The 17,955-nt window shown below is 45.0% G+C and overlaps 1 protein-coding gene across 2 annotated transcripts in view; it reads left to right on the top strand.

Annotated features, from left to right (window-relative positions):
• The first annotated feature begins 678 nt into the window (after positions 1-678).
• LDLRAD3 (low density lipoprotein receptor class A domain containing 3) overlaps positions 679-17,955 on the top strand; it is a 287,633-nt gene continuing 270,356 nt past the window's right edge. For both annotated transcript variants that reach the window (XM_025355717.1, XM_025355716.1), the window contains exon 1: positions 679-833. In XM_025355717.1, the coding sequence (XP_025211502.1) occupies positions 788-833 (46 nt within the window). In that variant the 5' untranslated portion in view covers positions 679-787. The remainder of the gene's footprint in view (positions 834-17,955) is intronic.

Genomic DNA, 17,955 nt, shown 5'->3' with positions numbered 1-17,955 from the left:
TCATGACCTTTTTTTTATTTTTATTTTTACTTTTTCCAAATTGGGTCCCAAACGTTCAACAGGTCAAGGTGGACACTATGCAGACAAAATAACTCGTGTGGTCCACCCTGTGTGCACGGAAGGTGTCAGCTGCTCTTACCTGTGGCTCCAGGATCATCACCTTGGAATCAGCCATGATGGTAAAAATGCAGAATCTCAGGCTCCACGCCAGATCTACTGAATCAAAGAGTCAGTATTTTCACAAGATCGTCAAGTGTGCCGGATGCATATTAAAGTTTGAGAAGCACTGGTATTCCACACTCGCTACTAAAAATATACTACAATTTTCTCATAAGATTTGGCCCTTTAAGTTTTTCTCTCTCGGTAGTAAACTCACTTTGTAGTTTGAGTAAAGAACTCAAGTTTTGGGCTGGGCGCTGCATCTCGCTGGGTGTGGAAGCAAAGGCAGAAATGAGAGGGACAAAAGGAGGCAGAGAACAGAGTCCAGGCTGTTAGAAGACCCCCGCGGCCAGACCCGGGAGGCGACGAGAGACCGAAAGGGTGAACCCTCCGCCCCTCTCGGCGGCCCCTCGGAGTCAGGACACCCAGGGTAGGATGCGGGCGGCCACGCGCAGCTCAGGCGCTTGCAAAACTTAGCGGAGCCGGGCCGGGGCCGGGGCTGGGCCCCGGGCGGGCTGGCGGGAGGAGGGACAGGCGGGAGGGCGGGGCCGGCGCGGCGAGGGGCGGGGTCAGCGCCGAGGCCGCGGGGGCAGCGACGGCGCCGGGCAGCGGGAGCGGCGGCCGCGCCATGTGGCTGCTGGGGCCGCTGTGCCTGCTGCTGAGCAGCGCCGCGGGTGAGTCGGGGGGCGGCCGGCGAACTTCCCGCGGGGCAAGGGGTGCGGGGCGCGGCGGCCGGGTGCCATTGCGTCCCCTCCCGGGCATGGGCCGCTCTCCGGGCGTGGGTGTGCGCGGAGGGCGGACCCCGGCGCCCGGCTGGCCGGGACCCTGCGGAGGGGCCGCCGCGGGGTGCGCGCCGTCCTATTGTGTGGGCGTGCGCGCCGGGTCGTGTTGTGCTGTGTGCGCGGGCGGGGCTCTGTGCGTTGCGGGTCTGGGGAGCCCGGCGGCTGCCCCGATTGGGCGTAGCTCGAGTGTGGCTGTGTGTGTGTTGTGTGTGTTGAGGAACGGAGGCGGGGAGAGGAGAGGAGAGAACTCTTCCCTGGTCTCGTCTTCCCAGACGCCCGGGCGCGCGCGGCTGCGTTAGCCTCCTCGGGGCCTCTTCCCGAGTCTCTGGCGTGCACTCCGTGCCTCAGTTTCCCCACTTGCACCGCGGAGGGAGTAGGAAAGCTGCTTCCGTTCATTCCTCTCTGGGACTGTTTGGTTTGGGTAAAGTGAGTTGAAGCAGGGCCGGATCTGGGAATTCTTCATTTTTTCCTCTGATCCTGGGAACCGAAGCTTTATTTAAGACGTCTGACCACCCTGCTTGCCCGGCGATGGGCGCCCTGACCGGCGAGGGGCCCTGGGAGAGGACACGGGGCTTCATCCGGCGGCCCTTTGAACTTGGCATCACTACCGCGTGTGCATCCCGGGGCCTGGACCGCAGCAAGCCTGCTTCCCTTCCAGACAGCGTGCTGTTCCCAGGAACTTTTCTGCTGATGTGGGCACGATCCGAATTCCAGCCTGGGAGCCCTTCCTCCTCTGCCCCTGCCCGCCGCCCACAGCTGTCAGCTGTCCCTCCTGGGCTGGACCCGCCCTTGGTCCTTTGACGTTTATTTCTGGGCATCTGATGCCCAGAATGTGGGTGACAGGGCCCAGTGAACTTTCTTCAGTAGAGTCTTGCCTGCCTGGCGTTTGTGCCATCCGCATATCTAATAGCTGCTCTGTTTTGCCAAGTGCTTCTAGCAGCTTGGCTGTCGAGGTGTCTTTGGTGGTGTGTGGGTTTGCTAAGTTGAGGCTCACTTCATTCTGAGCTGTCCCTTGGAGATATGAATGCGTTAAAGGGAACTATCCTTCCTTGATGTCCCTGGTCCTGGGCATCCTCACAGCCCACTGGGCAGCCTTTCCTGCTCTCAGACCCATGACATCATCTCCTCTCCTCTGATACCCCATTTAGATGTTTGTGGGTTTGCTGGGCTTCCAGGGAGGGGCTAGACCTCCTGGTGACTGCTGTGGATTTTTAACCAGGTCTGGGTGAGAGTGCCCTTAAATTAGTACACCTGGGGAGAGAGTTCTCACAGGACATTGGGCAGCCGGGAGCAGGTGTGAATTGTTTGGAGGCTGTTAGAGCAGGTTGATTTCCAGGGCGTCTACAGACATGAAGACCTGTTTGGATTCACAAATTCAATTTGTGTAGCTGTGGTGTGTCCCCTCATAGCATCTGAGAAGGACAGTGTGGAAGCTGGCTCTTGTGTGTGCCCTGGGAGAGCCACTGTGGCCAAATGGAAACTGTTATTTATTGCATCTCCCAGTTGGTACTGGTTTGCTTTAGTTGAGTCTCCATCTCTGTAAAAATAGTTGTAAAGTTAATTTTGTCCCTCTCTGGTCAGCAGTGGCTATTTAATGTGTGTGTGTACATCTAAAATAGGGCTAAAATAAATAAAATGGTCATAGTGGGGAGTGGAGGGGTAGGGGGAGGAATAGCGTAACTGTCCCTAGTGCGTTTTCCATTATCTGAGGGCTTTGAATTACCTTTACAGTTGCTTCCTTAGAAACATCTAGGCAGGTTGGAGTGTGTGCATCTTTCATGTTACATTAAGCATCATCTTTTTAGCATGGATTTCACTTTGACCCAAGTGTTACCAGAAACAGGGCTGGTCATTTTTCCTAATGTCAACCAGATGCTCCTGGGCGCCCAGCCCATAAGAAAAGCCTGTTTGGTTCAGTTTGGGTTTCATAGCCAGACAGAGACCCTACCCCTCCATCCCATAGCCTGTGCTTTGATCCTCTTCTGGGAAGTTGATAAAACAAGAGGGATTGTAAAAGCCAAGACTTTGGATTTCTGTCTCCATCTGATAGTCTGTGACAAAGAATCCTGGGGTCAAGGTTGAACCCTAGTTAGAGCCTGGGTCTTTGTGGGGCTGGAAAGCCACTGACATTCCAAGAGCAGTTTGGAGGCCTTTTTTATTCAGGAACCTTCTTAGAAACCTTCTTGTGTATTTTTTTCTTCCTTTGTTTTTATTTGTGTTAGGGAAGTGAAGCATTGATTTTCACCGTGACTATTTTTTAATGTATCCTGCGAGAGAGACTCAACCCGGGTCACGTCATCTGATCCAGTTTTCCTGCATGTGGGTGCAGTCAGTGGGTTTAAGTGTGTAGGGCTTGAGATATTTCCAAAGGCGGCCATGCTGGGCGATGGTCCCATCTTCTCACCTCCTCCAGGACTGACCTTTGCCTAGACCTTCTGACATTGTTTATCAGTGAAAAGGCTTGATTTTCCCGTGTGTACTCCCAGGAGTGAGTATTGACCTTTTCTCCTGCAAAGATCTGCTTAGTGGTGCGAGGGGTGGGTTTTGTTGTTTTTAACTAGCTGAGTGGCTGTGCACAGCTCAGCACAGCTCAGCTCAGGAAGATGAGGCCTAGAAGAGGCCTTGTACACCAGAATACAAATAAACACACCTTGTTGCTTTTCATCTTCAAAGAGATGTGACTAAGGCTCCCTACTGGGGTGTGAGATGTTTTTTCCTGACAGCCAACTTAGGCCATTTACTCTGGGATAAGTGGGGGAGGGAGAGAGATTAGAGTAGGAGAGGGTGGGGTGGTAAATTCTGGGCCTTGAAGAGTGATTTAGACACCTTTCAGCCAGTCTGCAGGATAAGTTGAAAGTGGACTTGTCACCTTTGTAAAGCAGTGTAGAGAATTTGGAGTTTAGGAACACTTATAATCAAGTAATTTCATATTAAAGAATTGGCCTTAAGCCGGGGTGGTGGCTCACGCCTGTAATCCCAGCACTTTGGGAGGCCAAGGCGAGTGGATCACTTGAGGTCAGGAGTTTGAGAGCAGCCTGGCCCACATGGTGAAACCCTCATCTCTACTAAAAATACAAAAATTAGCCAGGCGTGGTGACATGCGCCTGTAATCCCAGCTACTCTGGAGGCCGAGGTGGGAGAATCACTTGAACTTGGGAAGTGGGGGTTGCAGTAAGCGAAGATCGTGCCACTGCACCCCAGAACAAGATTGCCTCAATTAAAAAAAAAGAAAAAGAAAAAAGAATTGGCCTTTACAACCTTGCCTATTTGCGTGGGCAAGGGGAAGAGAGGGAACCCACTATTAGTGAAACATCTCCTGGGTGTGAGATGCTTTGCTCATTACTTTAAGCACATGATCCCATTGAAACTTGCCAAGGATATCATGTGGCAGGAAATCATTGTGTGGTTCAGGAGAGACTGATAATACCCAGGATACCACAATAAAGGCTGAAGCCTAGATTGTAACTTAAGCTTCTCCTTGCCCCCAACCTGGGCTGTTGCCGTTCTGTTTCCAGCCTCCCTGCACCATGCTTCCATGCCTTTCCTCCACAGCACTCTTGTGAATTGACAGAATCAATGAGATTGTGTACATGAATGCTCCCCCTCCCCAAATCTGTTCACTTTGTGGTCACTGCCCAGGATTTATTCAGCAGAGACATCAGCTTTCTCTGCAGGACACTTTTGGTGTTCATGGTAAATACATAAAATACATCTCAATCCTTATGTGAAGATGAACCTTTTTCGGAATAGCTCTGGTCCTTTTGCTGTGTGTGTGGGTGAGTGACAGACACGCTAGGCGGGGACATGATACCAGCCAGGGTTTGATTTCTTGACCCGAATTGTAATCACATGGGGCTTCGTTTTTATTCTTTGAGCTCTAAATTCATATTTCCACCCTTAAAATGTGTTTATTGTATTTTAGAATTAAAAAAGTAAGTACAGCATGGACATGCCTTGGAGTGATGGAATTGTTTTTAGCTGTGGGATTGCCCCAGGGACGGATCTATTTTTGGTTGTTGGGTTTTCTTGTTTGTTCTTTTTCTCCTCTTTCTGTCTTAGAAATACTTAGGAAATGCTTGGGCCATTCTAACCATGCAGTTTTGCTGTTGTTGTTTTGCCAGTGCCTCTACCTGACAACCAGGGAGATTTTTAAGTTGTCTGCTCGTGTGTGTGTGTGTGTGTGTGAGTGTGTGTGTGTGTGTGTGTCTGTCTGTGTGTACGCATGTGCATATGTATGAAACTGCCTTCTATTGCTGTGAAAATATCTACTCACTTGGATGCTAAGGAGTGCCTTGAAGATGTTTGCTGGGAGAGCAGCCAGGTACTTTTGATATGCCATATTTGCTTGTCACATCGTTGGCTTGATGTTTAATATATCTTAAGATAGTACGTGGATGTTTATGGCAGAGTAACTGCTTGGTCGGGGGAATAGCAAAAGTTTACTTGAGGTATGATTCTTAGGGTTTTGGAGGTGGTTGCAGGGATGGGGTTAGTCTCGGACAGGGTTTCTCAGCCTTGGTACCAATGACACCTTGGCCTGGATAGTTCTTTGTTGCGCAGGCTGTCCGGTACATTGCGGGATGGTCACAGCAGCATCACTAGTTCTCGATGCCCATATTGGCTTCCTCTTCACCCAGAGTGGTGATAGCCAAAACTGCCTCCCGACATTGCCACGTTGCCCCTAGTTGAGAACCCCTGGTCTAGGGTGGATGCATCTTGAACACATTTCTGTGCATCCTAAATGTGTCTTCTGGATGCAGGGGGTTAAGATGCCATCCTACTCTCAAGGGCCTTTGGGCTTTGGCTTTATGTTTTGTAGCCACACAGTTCCATGGGAAAACCCATTCTTAACCAGAAATGCCCTCGGCACTGACCCTTTCCCTCTCGCTTTCCTCTTGTGTCAGAGTGAAAACTTCTGGAATTTTCTATATGTGGTTTCCTTGGGAGAGACATATGTAGAGAAAGCAGGTGACAGGCAGGTGACAGCTGACACCAAAAGCCACCTGGTTCCCTGAATGTTAAACCTGGGAGGTTCACTGTCCCTGAGGGCTACAGGAGCACAAGCTGCCAGTTTGCCTTGGAAGCCTTGTGTTGAAATCCTAACCCTGGAAGTTCCCCTTCCTCCACTCCACAGAGTAGGTATTGTTCTTCTGGGCTCCCCTCTCCCTCCCCACAATTCCTTCTCCCTTGCCATCAAAGGGCCTTACAACTTGAGTCGTTCTGCAGGTGCTTGGGAAAATCGTCTCTACCAGCAGCAAGCTGTGTGTGTGTGTTTTTACAAGTTTTCATCTTACACTTTTTTTCTCTAAAGTCTCTTTGTTGCTCTGTGTCGCTTTATAATACTTCAGTTCCTTTAAGACACTTTCCCCTCCAGCTGTCGTTTTGCTTCGCTCTGTTCCAAACCAACCTTAAGAATTGTACTTCCACCTCTCTTCAGACTTGCCACATAACTTATCTGCAGCTGTCTTCTTTTGGGCATGAATTCCCAGGACGCAAGGTGACACCCAGAGGAGGACGATGGCTTCCTGGGGAGAAGTGCACATTGTCTCAGTTCAGAACCATTGGTCTCAAACCATACCCTCTTGGAAAAACCTTCTCTAGTGAGGAGCTCTAGCTTCCTGAGTGTGCAGATATCATTTTCTTTGTCTTTGGATAACTAGAAATGTCTTAATGTTTTATTTGGTTGTTCGTCATTGTGCCATCAGCTCTGCCACACCCAGGCACTGTGTCTTATTTCCAGGGATAGGCAAAGCCATGTAAAACTTGTTCTTTGCCCTCAAAGACCCAAATGACCCGCTGATGGAAATGGGATTGTTGACCTTCTTCTTCCTTATCTGAGAAGGGTAGAGGCTCTCCGCCAGCGTTATCTCGGAGGCATTTCTAAACAGGAGACGTACTGATGGATCTTGGACCTTGATGGGAACACAGAGCTGTGAAGATGTCACAGTGCCCAGGCAAACATGGGTACTGCATCTTCAGGGATATTTAATCGATGTGTCATTCTTGAACAGGTTTCAGAGGTGATGACACGTGTCCTAGTTTGCTTCTTTAGGTTTCCAGATAAAATATTGGTATACGTGTATTGGTGCTCTGCGACTTTTCCAGCTCTAGGCTTCTGAGGTTTGAGCTAGAAATGTCTTCGGTGGCTTTTGGACAATAGCCTTCTTTACCTTATGGTCATACACAATATATACGTGTGTGCATGTGTGTGTGTATACCCTGGTTATATATGTACACTGTATGTATAAAACCTGTCTTCTAAATCCTGCTAGATTGAAAACTCCTTGAGGGACTGGGATCATATATTAAATGTCTAGGATACTTTTTCTTTTGTGGTGTTTAGAAGAGTGAGAGTGACTCCCATTCATTGCAGGTTTACTCTGACTGGCAGGGTGGCAAGCACTGTGTGTGCCTTATTTTGTTGTAAACTTCTTGAATGACGAACACTGCAAAAATAATACACGGGGGCCAGGCGCAGTGGCTCACGCCTGTAATTCCAGCACTTTGGGAGGCTGAGGTGGGTGGATCACAGGGTCAGAAGATCGAGACCATCCTGGCTAACGTGGTGAAACCCAGTCTCTACTAAAAACGCAAAAATTTAGCCAGGAGTGGTGGCATGGATCTGTAATCCCAGCTACTTGGGAGGCTGAGGCAGGAGAATCACTTGAACCCAGGAGGTGGAGGTTGCCGTGAGCCGAGATCGTGCCACTGACTCCAGCCTGGATGACATAGCGAGACTCCGTCTCAAAAAATAAAATAAAAATAACTAAGTAAGTAAATAAATAAAATACACAGACTGAGTACGTGCTTATGATACAAAATTCAAACAAATTAGAAGTAATGGCAATAATAAAACATTAAAATCTTCCTTCATGTTCCTTTCGCATTTCTCTCCCCTCCCTTAAGTAACTACTGTGAGTCGTCCGGTATGTATCAATTTAGTTTTAACATGGATTTATATTTATATACAGATACACACACAGACATAATTTAATGAGCTCCTGCTTGTCTGTATCTGTAGTTTTTTGGCTGACTGTTTAACTCAAGTACTATATTTCATCAATTTTATTTTGAGCCGTGTGAGTGGGTCACATCTGTCTCCTGTTTAGACATTTCAGTTATTCCCAAGCAATTTGGCAGTTTCCCTCACCTTCCCTTGCTTTGCTCGGCTCTTGAGTAGACACCCCTTTTGCTGCTGTCAGAAGTACAGCTGATACACCTTCAGTTATTTGTGTTTTCCTCTTTTAAATCTCTTAAAGCGCTGGCTCTTGCTTTGCGAGAAAATACGGAATTATAGTCATTTCTTGCAGTGAGAGATATTTGCTTCACTATTATCAAATTCATGCTGTTTCCCTACCTCTTTGTGTATACACGAATGTGTTTAATTTTTCATTTCAATGCCGCATTTTAACATCATCTTTTAAAGGACATTCCAAATAGCAGGTCAGTTCAACCTGTGCAGCACCAGCCATGCACATGACTCGATGGAAGTGATGATGTACGAACAGCTGTGAGCAAGTTTACCCAGGCACTGCCAGTGACCAATGAATCACAGCTTCCACACACCCCATGCTTTTAGAAGATGCAGTTGGCCATTAGGTATGTCCTGATGTCAGAGACGTTACAACATCAAATAAATGTGTCGTCTTGGCCATCTTTCTTTCCGCTCTTATATACCTGCCCATTCTTTTAAAAATAGCTTTCCGGTATGTGTACATACTATAATTTATTTAATGCTTTCTCTGCTGATGGATCTTATTTCTTTTTCAGAGCAGTTTATTCAGGTAGGTAGTATGCTCTACCATTGTATAGATGAGGAAACTAAAAGGTTCAGTAACTTTCCTAAACCTTCGACCCGTAAGAGATAGTTTCAGAATTGGCATGTGGGTCTGCGTGGTCTCCTAACCACTGGCTCTGCTGCTTTGGTATAGAATAGAAATCCAAGTCTGTATTTGTTGGGAGAAGAATCGCGCCATCTGCCTCGTGCTGGAGAATTCCAGCATTGCATAGGGATGTCAGTATTGACTCCATGCTTATTGTGTTGGATAGAATGATTTGTTAGAGAGCCATTGGAGTGGGGGGCATCTCAAGTTGATTTTACTCAAATGGCCTGTCTGTCAGATAGAAACTGTTGTTCCCCTATGTGGAGAACGTATCAGTATAGGGGTGTAAATTGGCTTTTGCAGAGACTCAATTTATTAAAAGAAACAAAAATAAGAATAAACAAGTTATTTTAGCACCATGACACTTGCCTTTGAATATATTAATGATGGAGTCAATTTTTCCCCCCTTTATGGGAATATTTTGTTAGAATACCCACCAAAAGGCTTTCTTTTCCCCCAGCACTTCCCTCAAATAGTACTGGGTGCCAAATAGAAGGACCCACTGTTCAAAAAGTCTGGAAATAGATTTTCCAGACAAAGATATAGCACTGATGATAATGCCTCATATCAAAAGAGAATTTAAAGTATTCTTAAAATTACTTTCTGACCCTGAGCTTAAGCTTATATGGTCCATGTATGAAAGAACGTTCCTGAACTAGAGATTGATGTTCTTTATTGTGGAAGCAGAAATTTTAATGTGTCGCTCCAGAAAGAAACTAGAAATAATTGACCCTATCTTGTTGCTTCAAACTAAGGGGCTCTTGTGAGAAAGTAGGCAGTGGTGCCTTGTGAGAAAGTAATGCCACAGGGCCGTAAAGTGTTAACTACAGGCAGAGCAGAGTGAACCCCAGGATTTTAAACTCACCCCCAGGGCCTTTCCAGAGACCTGATTACTGGACTCTCCTTTTAGTGAGTCATTGTGATATCAAGAGACTGGTGATAAATTGGGTGAACTCACTGTTGCCCAAATCGAACTATGATTTTTGACAGACAAATAGCGCAGTGTGCAGACGATGTTGTCTCCGTCCTGGAGAGCAGCCACAGGGAGGGAGGGCAGACCCTTTAGCTTACTCTGGAACAGGCCTTGGGCGTCCGGGTACTGCAAGGATATGGAATTTATGAATAACTTGATTTAGAAGACTTGCAAACCCAAGGTGCCAGTGTTCCAGGTGGCAGTGGTAACACTTATGTGTTTGTTGGCATAGAGAAATGAAAGCATAAAGGGTGTTTAATTTTATTGCATTAAAAATCCCTTCTCATTATTATAAGACCCAGTGAGTTTGGCTTGGGGAATGTCAGAAGTGTGTCCTCTTTGATGGCATTACTGGAACATTTTCCTTCAGCTTTAGCTTTGAATCAGAGCAGTGTTCTCCAGGCGTCGTTAAACTAATTGGACATGGCTGAAAAATGAGCCCTAGTCACACTTGTAGTTCCACAGTCAGTTGAAAAAAGCCCCTTGATTGATTTGGAAAGTTCTAAATTTAACTTGTTTTTTTATTATAAAAATAAAATTGAGGGAATTTGGGGAGGGAATGAGTGATTAGCAACACAGGGTATTTCATCAGAGTTCAAGCTGTAAAAAATGGTTAATGCTAAGAGAAACCAGAACAGAACTAAGTAAGGTGTTTCAAAAACAGATTGATTAAAACATTGGCATCAGCTTGATTAAAAAGTATGAGACCAGCAAGTGAGCCCAGCTGGCAGGAACCTGGGGAAGCAGGATTGGAATGAGTTGGTGCTTACTACTGTAAAAGAGATAAAGTTGGAAAGAATGACTTTTACGTTAAGAATATTTGGTATTAATGAAAGATAGAACTAATCTTGTAAATGTTATAGTGAAACAATAAGCATTGGTGGATCCTGTGAAGGGCAGTGGTGATATAAAGGTTTAGCATACCCAGAGTTCATTTATGTTGTTCAAGTAAATGATAATGACAATACAAGAAAAGCTAACAGATGTCAAAAATATCATAGGGTTCAATTTTTGATTAATGAGCATACCAGAACAGTCAGAGATATACAAAATATGAATATATATATAAGTATATATATATATATTTTCAGAGAAAGGAACACTGCCCAGAATTGAAGGGCAACATCAGCATCTTTTGAAAGTACCCATAAGATGTGACTTGGCAACAATCCTGAACAGAAAAAAGAATTCTTCTGTTTTCCTGTGTCTAAAGCTCCGTGAGGCGGGATGAAGTCTATTGTGTTTTTGATGTCTATCTTATTTACTGTTATACTGCAGAACCTGATTCAATGCTTGGCATAGTGTTAGGCACACAGTAGGATTTCCTCTAGGTTACCTATAAGAAGGAATGGAGGGGATCACTAAAGACATGACTATGACTTTGAAAAAGAGACGGAATTGGGAGAGTCAGACTAAGCCGTGGTGAATGAAATTTACCTGGCCAAGCTAATTCTGCCTTTTGGTGAAAATTGCTTCTCCTTTGCTGGAGTTTAGAACAGTCTCATTGATCTTCAAAGACTTGGAAAGATCTTTACAAGATATCCCTTGGCTTAAAAAGGCGAAGAAAAAGAGGCCTTTGATAGGGCAATGTACCAGAGCAGTTTAAAATCAGGTGATAAATTAGATTCACCGTGAGACTAGCATGTGACATATCAAAAGGGTTTCTGACAGGCTAATGAAAACTGCTATGCATCTTAATTCCATTTGAAGGGAGTTTACATAGTTTACTTAACAAGTAGGGGAGGTCACCAAGAGGAAATAAAGCAGGTCTGTTTTCTAAAATATCAGTGTTAGGCTGGGTGCGCTGGCTTACACCTTGGGAGGCCGAGGTGGGCAGATAACCTGAGGCCAGGACTTGGAGTCCAGCCTGGCCAACATGACGAAACGCTATCTCTACTAAAAATACAAAAATTAGCTGGGCATGGTGCCACATGCCTGTAATCCCAGCTACTCGGGAGGCTGAGGCACGAGAATCGCTCGAACCTGGGAGGTAGAGGTTATAATGAGTCGAGATTGTGCCGCTGCACTCCAGCCTGGGTGATAGAATGAGACACTCTCTCAAAACAAAACAAAACAAAAACAGTATTAAACACATGAAATAGTAAGGAACAGTTGGTTATCTTCTGGTCTAGTTTAAAAGGAAATAAAACTTTGCTGGTCAAACCACCCTAATGATTCCAGGAAGGAAACACATCAGTACATATAACATTAAAGGGAAGTGGAAGGTGATATAAATACGCCAACTGAAGACTAAATATAAAGCAAAATGTTACCAATTCTTTTTAAAAGAAAACACCTATCTACTCACTTTGGGACACGTAGTAAAATCCAAGAGATAATAGAGTGAAAAGGAAATAAAATCCATTATGTAAGGACTACTTTTATGGTATCATATAAGTAATTTCATAGCATTAAGCATTAAAATAGATAAACAGGGTTACTGCAAATGACAAAAGGTTCATTAAACAATAAATATCTGATCATCCCACATAAAAAGACATGAAGAATTAGGAACATAATGAAAAGGATATTGAAGATTCTCTAAGTATAAAATTAGCTGGTGCTTGCCAAGTTTTCGAAAGTTAAAATATTTAGAGAATACACAGTTCTAATGTTTTAAGTAAGGTCTGTGGGTATGGGGAAGTGCTCATCAGGTGCTGAGGACTGGGTGGTTTGTGCAGTGGGAATGGTGGGTGGGACTGACCCGTTCCTTGAGGAGCCCCCAGGGGCCTTTCCTACACACACTCTCTGGATCTACAGAAGTGCTCACTAATGGAAGCTATGGGGATAAAATCCTTCCTGCTAATGAGATGAGAAGTTTGATTAACTTTGAGTTGGGCTTAGTGAGCCTGACACGAGTGACTGCCCAAGAGTCGTCTGCTGGTGGGAATTTACAAGAGCAACTTCGGGCCTCTTATATGGATAGAAAGAGGATTTAAAGGTTACTGAGAAGAAGGTGTATTTTTGCTATATATTATTAAGCATTCACATTATTTAAATTTTTTGATAACAGAGCTGGACATGGTGGCTCATGCCTGTAATTCCAGCTACTAGGGAGACTGAGACAGGAGGATTGCTTGAGGCCAGGAGTGGAGACCAGCCTGGGCAACATAGCAAGACCCCCATCTCTAAAAATAAAATTCAAGATAATTATTAGAAAACATTTTTCTGGTTGAGTATAGTGTATTTTCTCTTTTAAGATTTTACCATATGGATTGTGTAGAGCTTTGCTACTCTTAATGTAGTTGACAGACCAACAGCATCAGCATCCCCTGAGTCAGAATCTGCATTTTAACAAGATCCCCAAGTGATACATGTGCATATTAAAGTTTGAGGGGCATTGATATGGTGATTAAGAATACAGGCTTTAGAGTGAGTCAGTCTGGGTTCAGATTCCAGCTCCTTGCCTTGATCTTGGCTGGGTTTTAAAATCCATCACATCTTCGTCTATTAATAGGTATAATAATGGTCCTTACCATGTAGAAATATTTTAAATAAGATAATGCATGTAAAACACCTTATTTTTATTTATTTATTTATTTTTGAGACGGAGTCTCGCTCTGTTGCCCGGGCTGGAGTGCAGTGGTGCAATCTCGGCTCACTGCAAGCTCCGCTTCCCGGGTTCACGCCATTCTGCTGCCTCAGCCTCCCGAGTAGCTGGGACTACAGGCGCCCGCCACCACGCCTGGCTAATTTTTTGTATTTTCAGTAGAGACGGGGTTTCACGGTGTTAGCCGGGATGGTCTCGATTTCCTGACCTCGTGATCCACCCGCCTCGGCCTCCCAAAGTGCTGGGATTATAGGCGTGAGATACTGTGCCCAGCCACACTTTATTTATAATTGCTCACTAAGTGTTATTGATTAGTAATAGATTTATTATAAAAACTTGGACAAAAGGTAGAAACACATAACATACAGTCTATCACCTAAAGATTTTTAACACATTGATTATTTATGTTTGATTTTAGATAGTTTTGATCATACATGGAATATAATTTCATGTCCTGCTTTTTTCACTTATGAATATAGCATAAGCATTTTCCCATGTTACACTAATCAAAGTACAAGGAGTCTCCCATCACAGAATGCTGGGTGCATTCTTTGATGTTGGCTGTAAAAAGCATCTGACCCACCCAAGCCAGCCTCACGGCTTATATCCTCGTCTATATGTAGGAGATGACATTACCTGGCCCCTCTACTTTTACATGATAGTCATGAGAATCTTAGAATCGCGTAGTATGTAAAAACAGCTAGTAAAAAGTAAAATGAGCTGGGCGCGGTGGCTCATATCTGTTATCCCAGCACTTTGGGAGGCTGAGGCAGGCGGATCACCTGAGCTCAGGAGTTTGAGCTGGGCAGCTTGGGCAACATGGTGAAACCTTGTCACTACTAAAAATACAAAAGTTAGCCAGACACAATGGTGTGCACCTGTAGTCTCAGTCGGGAGGCTGAGACAGGAGAATCGCTTGAACCCAGGAGACGGAGGTTGCATTGAGCTGACATCGTGCCATTGCACTCCAGCCTGGGTGAGGGTGAGATCTTATCTAGAAAAAAGAAAAAAAAAAAAAAAGTAAAATGCTGTACACATCTGTGTTATTTTAAGTGGGTGAATCTAATATATAGGAAAACCCTAAAAACAGAAGTTACCCGTTGACTCCACAATTCCACTTCTAGCGCTTTAACCCAATGAAATAGTTTGCAATGTGTACAAAAGTTTGGTAATGAGGATACCTGTATTTGTGGCAGTATCGTTTATAGTGGTGAGACACTGGAGACTAACAAAATGCTCACTAGTAGGGGAGAGTGATCGTGTCAGGATACTAAAATACTATGCAGTCAGTAAGAAGGATGTTACTGACCTGTGTTCTCCAGTAAGGTGGCTACTAGCCACCTGGGGCTACTGAAATTTAAATTAGTTAAGTTTAAATAAAATGTAAAAGTTCAGTTTCTCAGTCACACCCAGCCTATTTCAGATGCTCAGTAGCCCCATGTGGCTGGTGAGATTGGATAGCACAGATATTGAGCATTTCTGTTATCGCGGAAAGTTCTAGCGGACAGCGTTGCTAGAACAATTCTTCCATGGGAAGAAAATTCTTACGAAACAGATGATTCAAATTTGTAGTGTGTATGTGTGTGAGGTACAAATTGCCCCGTGGTGCCCAGCATTTCATTTCTTTGTTTTTCTACATTCAGTCCAGTCTGGCCGTAGCAGTCCCCACTCACTAAAAGCTAGATATCTGATGTCAGCCACCTCGAAGTTTGCTGTAGGTCAATTCTTGAGGGCCCTCCTTTTGCTGTAGGCTCTCTCAGGACTCCTGGGTGCCTGGTCTGATCATTGGTGTTACTATTGCTTTTTGTTCCAAGGTCTGTTGTTGCCCAGCCTTGGACCTTCTTTTCTTCCAATTTCTTCAGTCCACCTCTTCACATCAATTAACTACCCCCTACATTTTACAGCAGTGATATTCAAGGGTTGGGGAAGAGGAAGCCACTCTTCCCCTCCCTCATTGAGATTGATGGGAGAATGTTACCTAGGGGATGGAAAAAAGGCTGAAAACCATATTACTTGAGTACACAGTAACAACCACCCCAGACCTTGATTCACGTGCACGTACATGCGCTGCTCTCGCCTAGTTTGCAGACCCTCCTGGACACTTTGCAAGAAGGCTCTGCGGTCACTGGACCTTCCATCCCCTGCCCCTCCCAGCAGCGTTGGGCCTCCAGGCGCTCAGGCCTTGCCACAGGGGTGAACTGACACAAATCAAGATGGTGTCAGTACCATAGTGATCCCTTTTTCTTGTTGGCTTTTTTAGCACATGATTCTGGTTGGCTTGATGGAGAAGGAACACAGTCTCCCAGCTTGCACCTTTCCCCACAGCTCAGCACAACCATATGCAGTGTGTGCTCTTGTTTTCTGTCTGGTCTTACTATTAATTAAGGATATGACTGTGTTTGCAGACAGTTTATCAGAGAAAGCTTCCTGTTCACTCTCTGAAACCTGGCTAGTGAATCTCCTTTTCTAGAAAAGTGTCCTCCCATCTTCAACTCCCAATCAGAGAATTAATCTCTGACTTCTTAATGGCTGCCTCTAACTTGTATTTGTTCGTGTAGAACTTAACACACGATATTGCAGTTTATTTATGCTTGTTCCCTGTACTTGAACGGTTATTAAGCCTAGATGATTGTAAGAGTAACTTGGGTGCTTTAAAATATATTTTTAATTACTTTAAATTATTGAATCTTCCAAATAGCATAAAAGATCTGAGAACAGCATAACAAACACTAGTGTACCTGTCATGTAGATTTATCAGATTTTTAATATATGTCATTATAATTCAGGCTTTTCTTTTAAAAGAAAAATGTGGCTGGGTGCAGTGGCTCATGCCTATAATCCCAGCACTTTGGGAGGCTGAGTCTGGTGGATCACTTGATGCCAGCAGTTTGAGACCAGCCTGGCCAACATGGTGAAACCCCATCTCTACTAAAAATACACAGAAAAAATTAGCCGGGCATGGTGGGGTGCACTTGTAGTCCCTGTAGCTACTTGGGAGGCCGAGGCATGAGAATTACTTGAACCCAGGAGGCTGAGGTTGCGTGAGCTAAGATCTCACCATTCTACTCCAGCTTTGGTGACGGAGTGAGACTCCGTCCCCTGCCAAAAAAGGAAAAATGTATTACAGATAGAGTCAAAGACTTTGCCTCATCCCATTACTCTCTCTTGGCCCAGAGGTCATCACTATCCTCAAATTGGCATATATCCTTTCTGTCCGTTTTTAATCTTTGCTACCGATGTGCATTTATATTCCTTGCATAGGATTTTAAAGTGTACATAGATGCTATCAAATGGTCTATACTTCTGCAGCTGGCTTTTTTCATTTACCTTTATAATTTTGAGTTCCGTCCCATTTATAATTTTGAGTTCTATCCACGTTGCCACATATAGATATAGTTTATTTTAGTTGCTGCAGAATATCCTATTGTATGAATATATTACGCTTTGCTCATTCATCTCTTAACAGGATATTTAGATTATTACCATGACTAGCCACACTGCAGTGAAAATTTTTGTGCATAATAGCAGGACTTTCTCTATAATAATACTCTTGAAGTAGAATTGCTGATCAAAGGATTTGCACGTTTTCAACCTGAGTAGATATTGCCAACTTCTTTATAAAATGGTCTTGCCCATTTATGCTTTCATTAGTGGTTTATGAGAGCGTCTTTTTCTCTACCTTTCTTCCAGCGTTTGGAATTTAGGGTTTTTAATTTGTTTCTCCAAGGTGCAAGGTGGTAACTTGCTGTGTCTTGTTTTGTTTTTTTTGTTTGTTTGTTTTTGAGACAGAGTCTCGCTCTGTCACCCAGGCTGGAGTGCAGTGGTGCGATCTCAGCTCACGCAACCCCCGCCTCTTGGGTTCAAGCAGTTCTCTGCCTTAGTCACCTGAGTAGCTGGGATTACAGGCTTGTGTTCCCATGCCTGGCTAATTTTTGTATTTTTAGTAGAGACAGAGTTTAACCATGTTGGTCAGGCTGGTCTTGAACTCCTGACCTCGTGATCCACCCACCTCGCCTCCCAAAGTGCTGAGATTACAGGCATGAGCCACCACGCCCAGCCTGCTGTGGTTTTAATTTGCCTGCCGCTGATGACTGGTCAGGGGAGTGGTGGCCTCTGCCCAGGCTTGTTCCCTCATCCCCTGCCGAGGTAGATAATGGATGGGGAATCCCAAGGCCATTCATGACAGGCAATTAAGAGGCAGTTGTTCTACTGTTGGCATGGCATGAATGTCCAGGCCCCAGCTGTGGACTGTAGGACTGGGTGATACGGTCTCATTCTGCTGGAGATCAGAATATTTCCCAATTGTGTGGATTCTGGTGCCCCCATGGCTCAGCATATAGAAGGCAGTGCGCCTCAGCCGTGTGCTTCTCCTCCCTGGAGGATGTCTTATTCTGTGATGCTGGGACCACTCATCCAGGGTGTGCCGCTGTGAGAAGATAAGCAAAACAGTGGGGAGCCACTTTCTAGGCTCCGCTTCCAGTGGAGGTGTGGGAGAGTGATGGTTCAGAAGGCAGGTTCTTGAACCAAACAGTCTGAGGCCAGGTCCTGGCTGCGTGACCTTAGGCCAGTTACAGAGCTGCTCTGCCTCAGTGTGTTCTTTACCTGTAA

The sequence above is a fragment of the Theropithecus gelada genome, chromosome 14 (genome assembly GCF_003255815.1).
Source record: "Theropithecus gelada isolate Dixy chromosome 14, Tgel_1.0, whole genome shotgun sequence".
Lineage (NCBI taxonomy): Eukaryota > Metazoa > Chordata > Mammalia > Primates > Cercopithecidae > Theropithecus > Theropithecus gelada.
The sequence above is the reverse complement of the archived record's forward strand: the minus strand, read 5'-3'. Positions and strand labels throughout refer to the sequence as shown.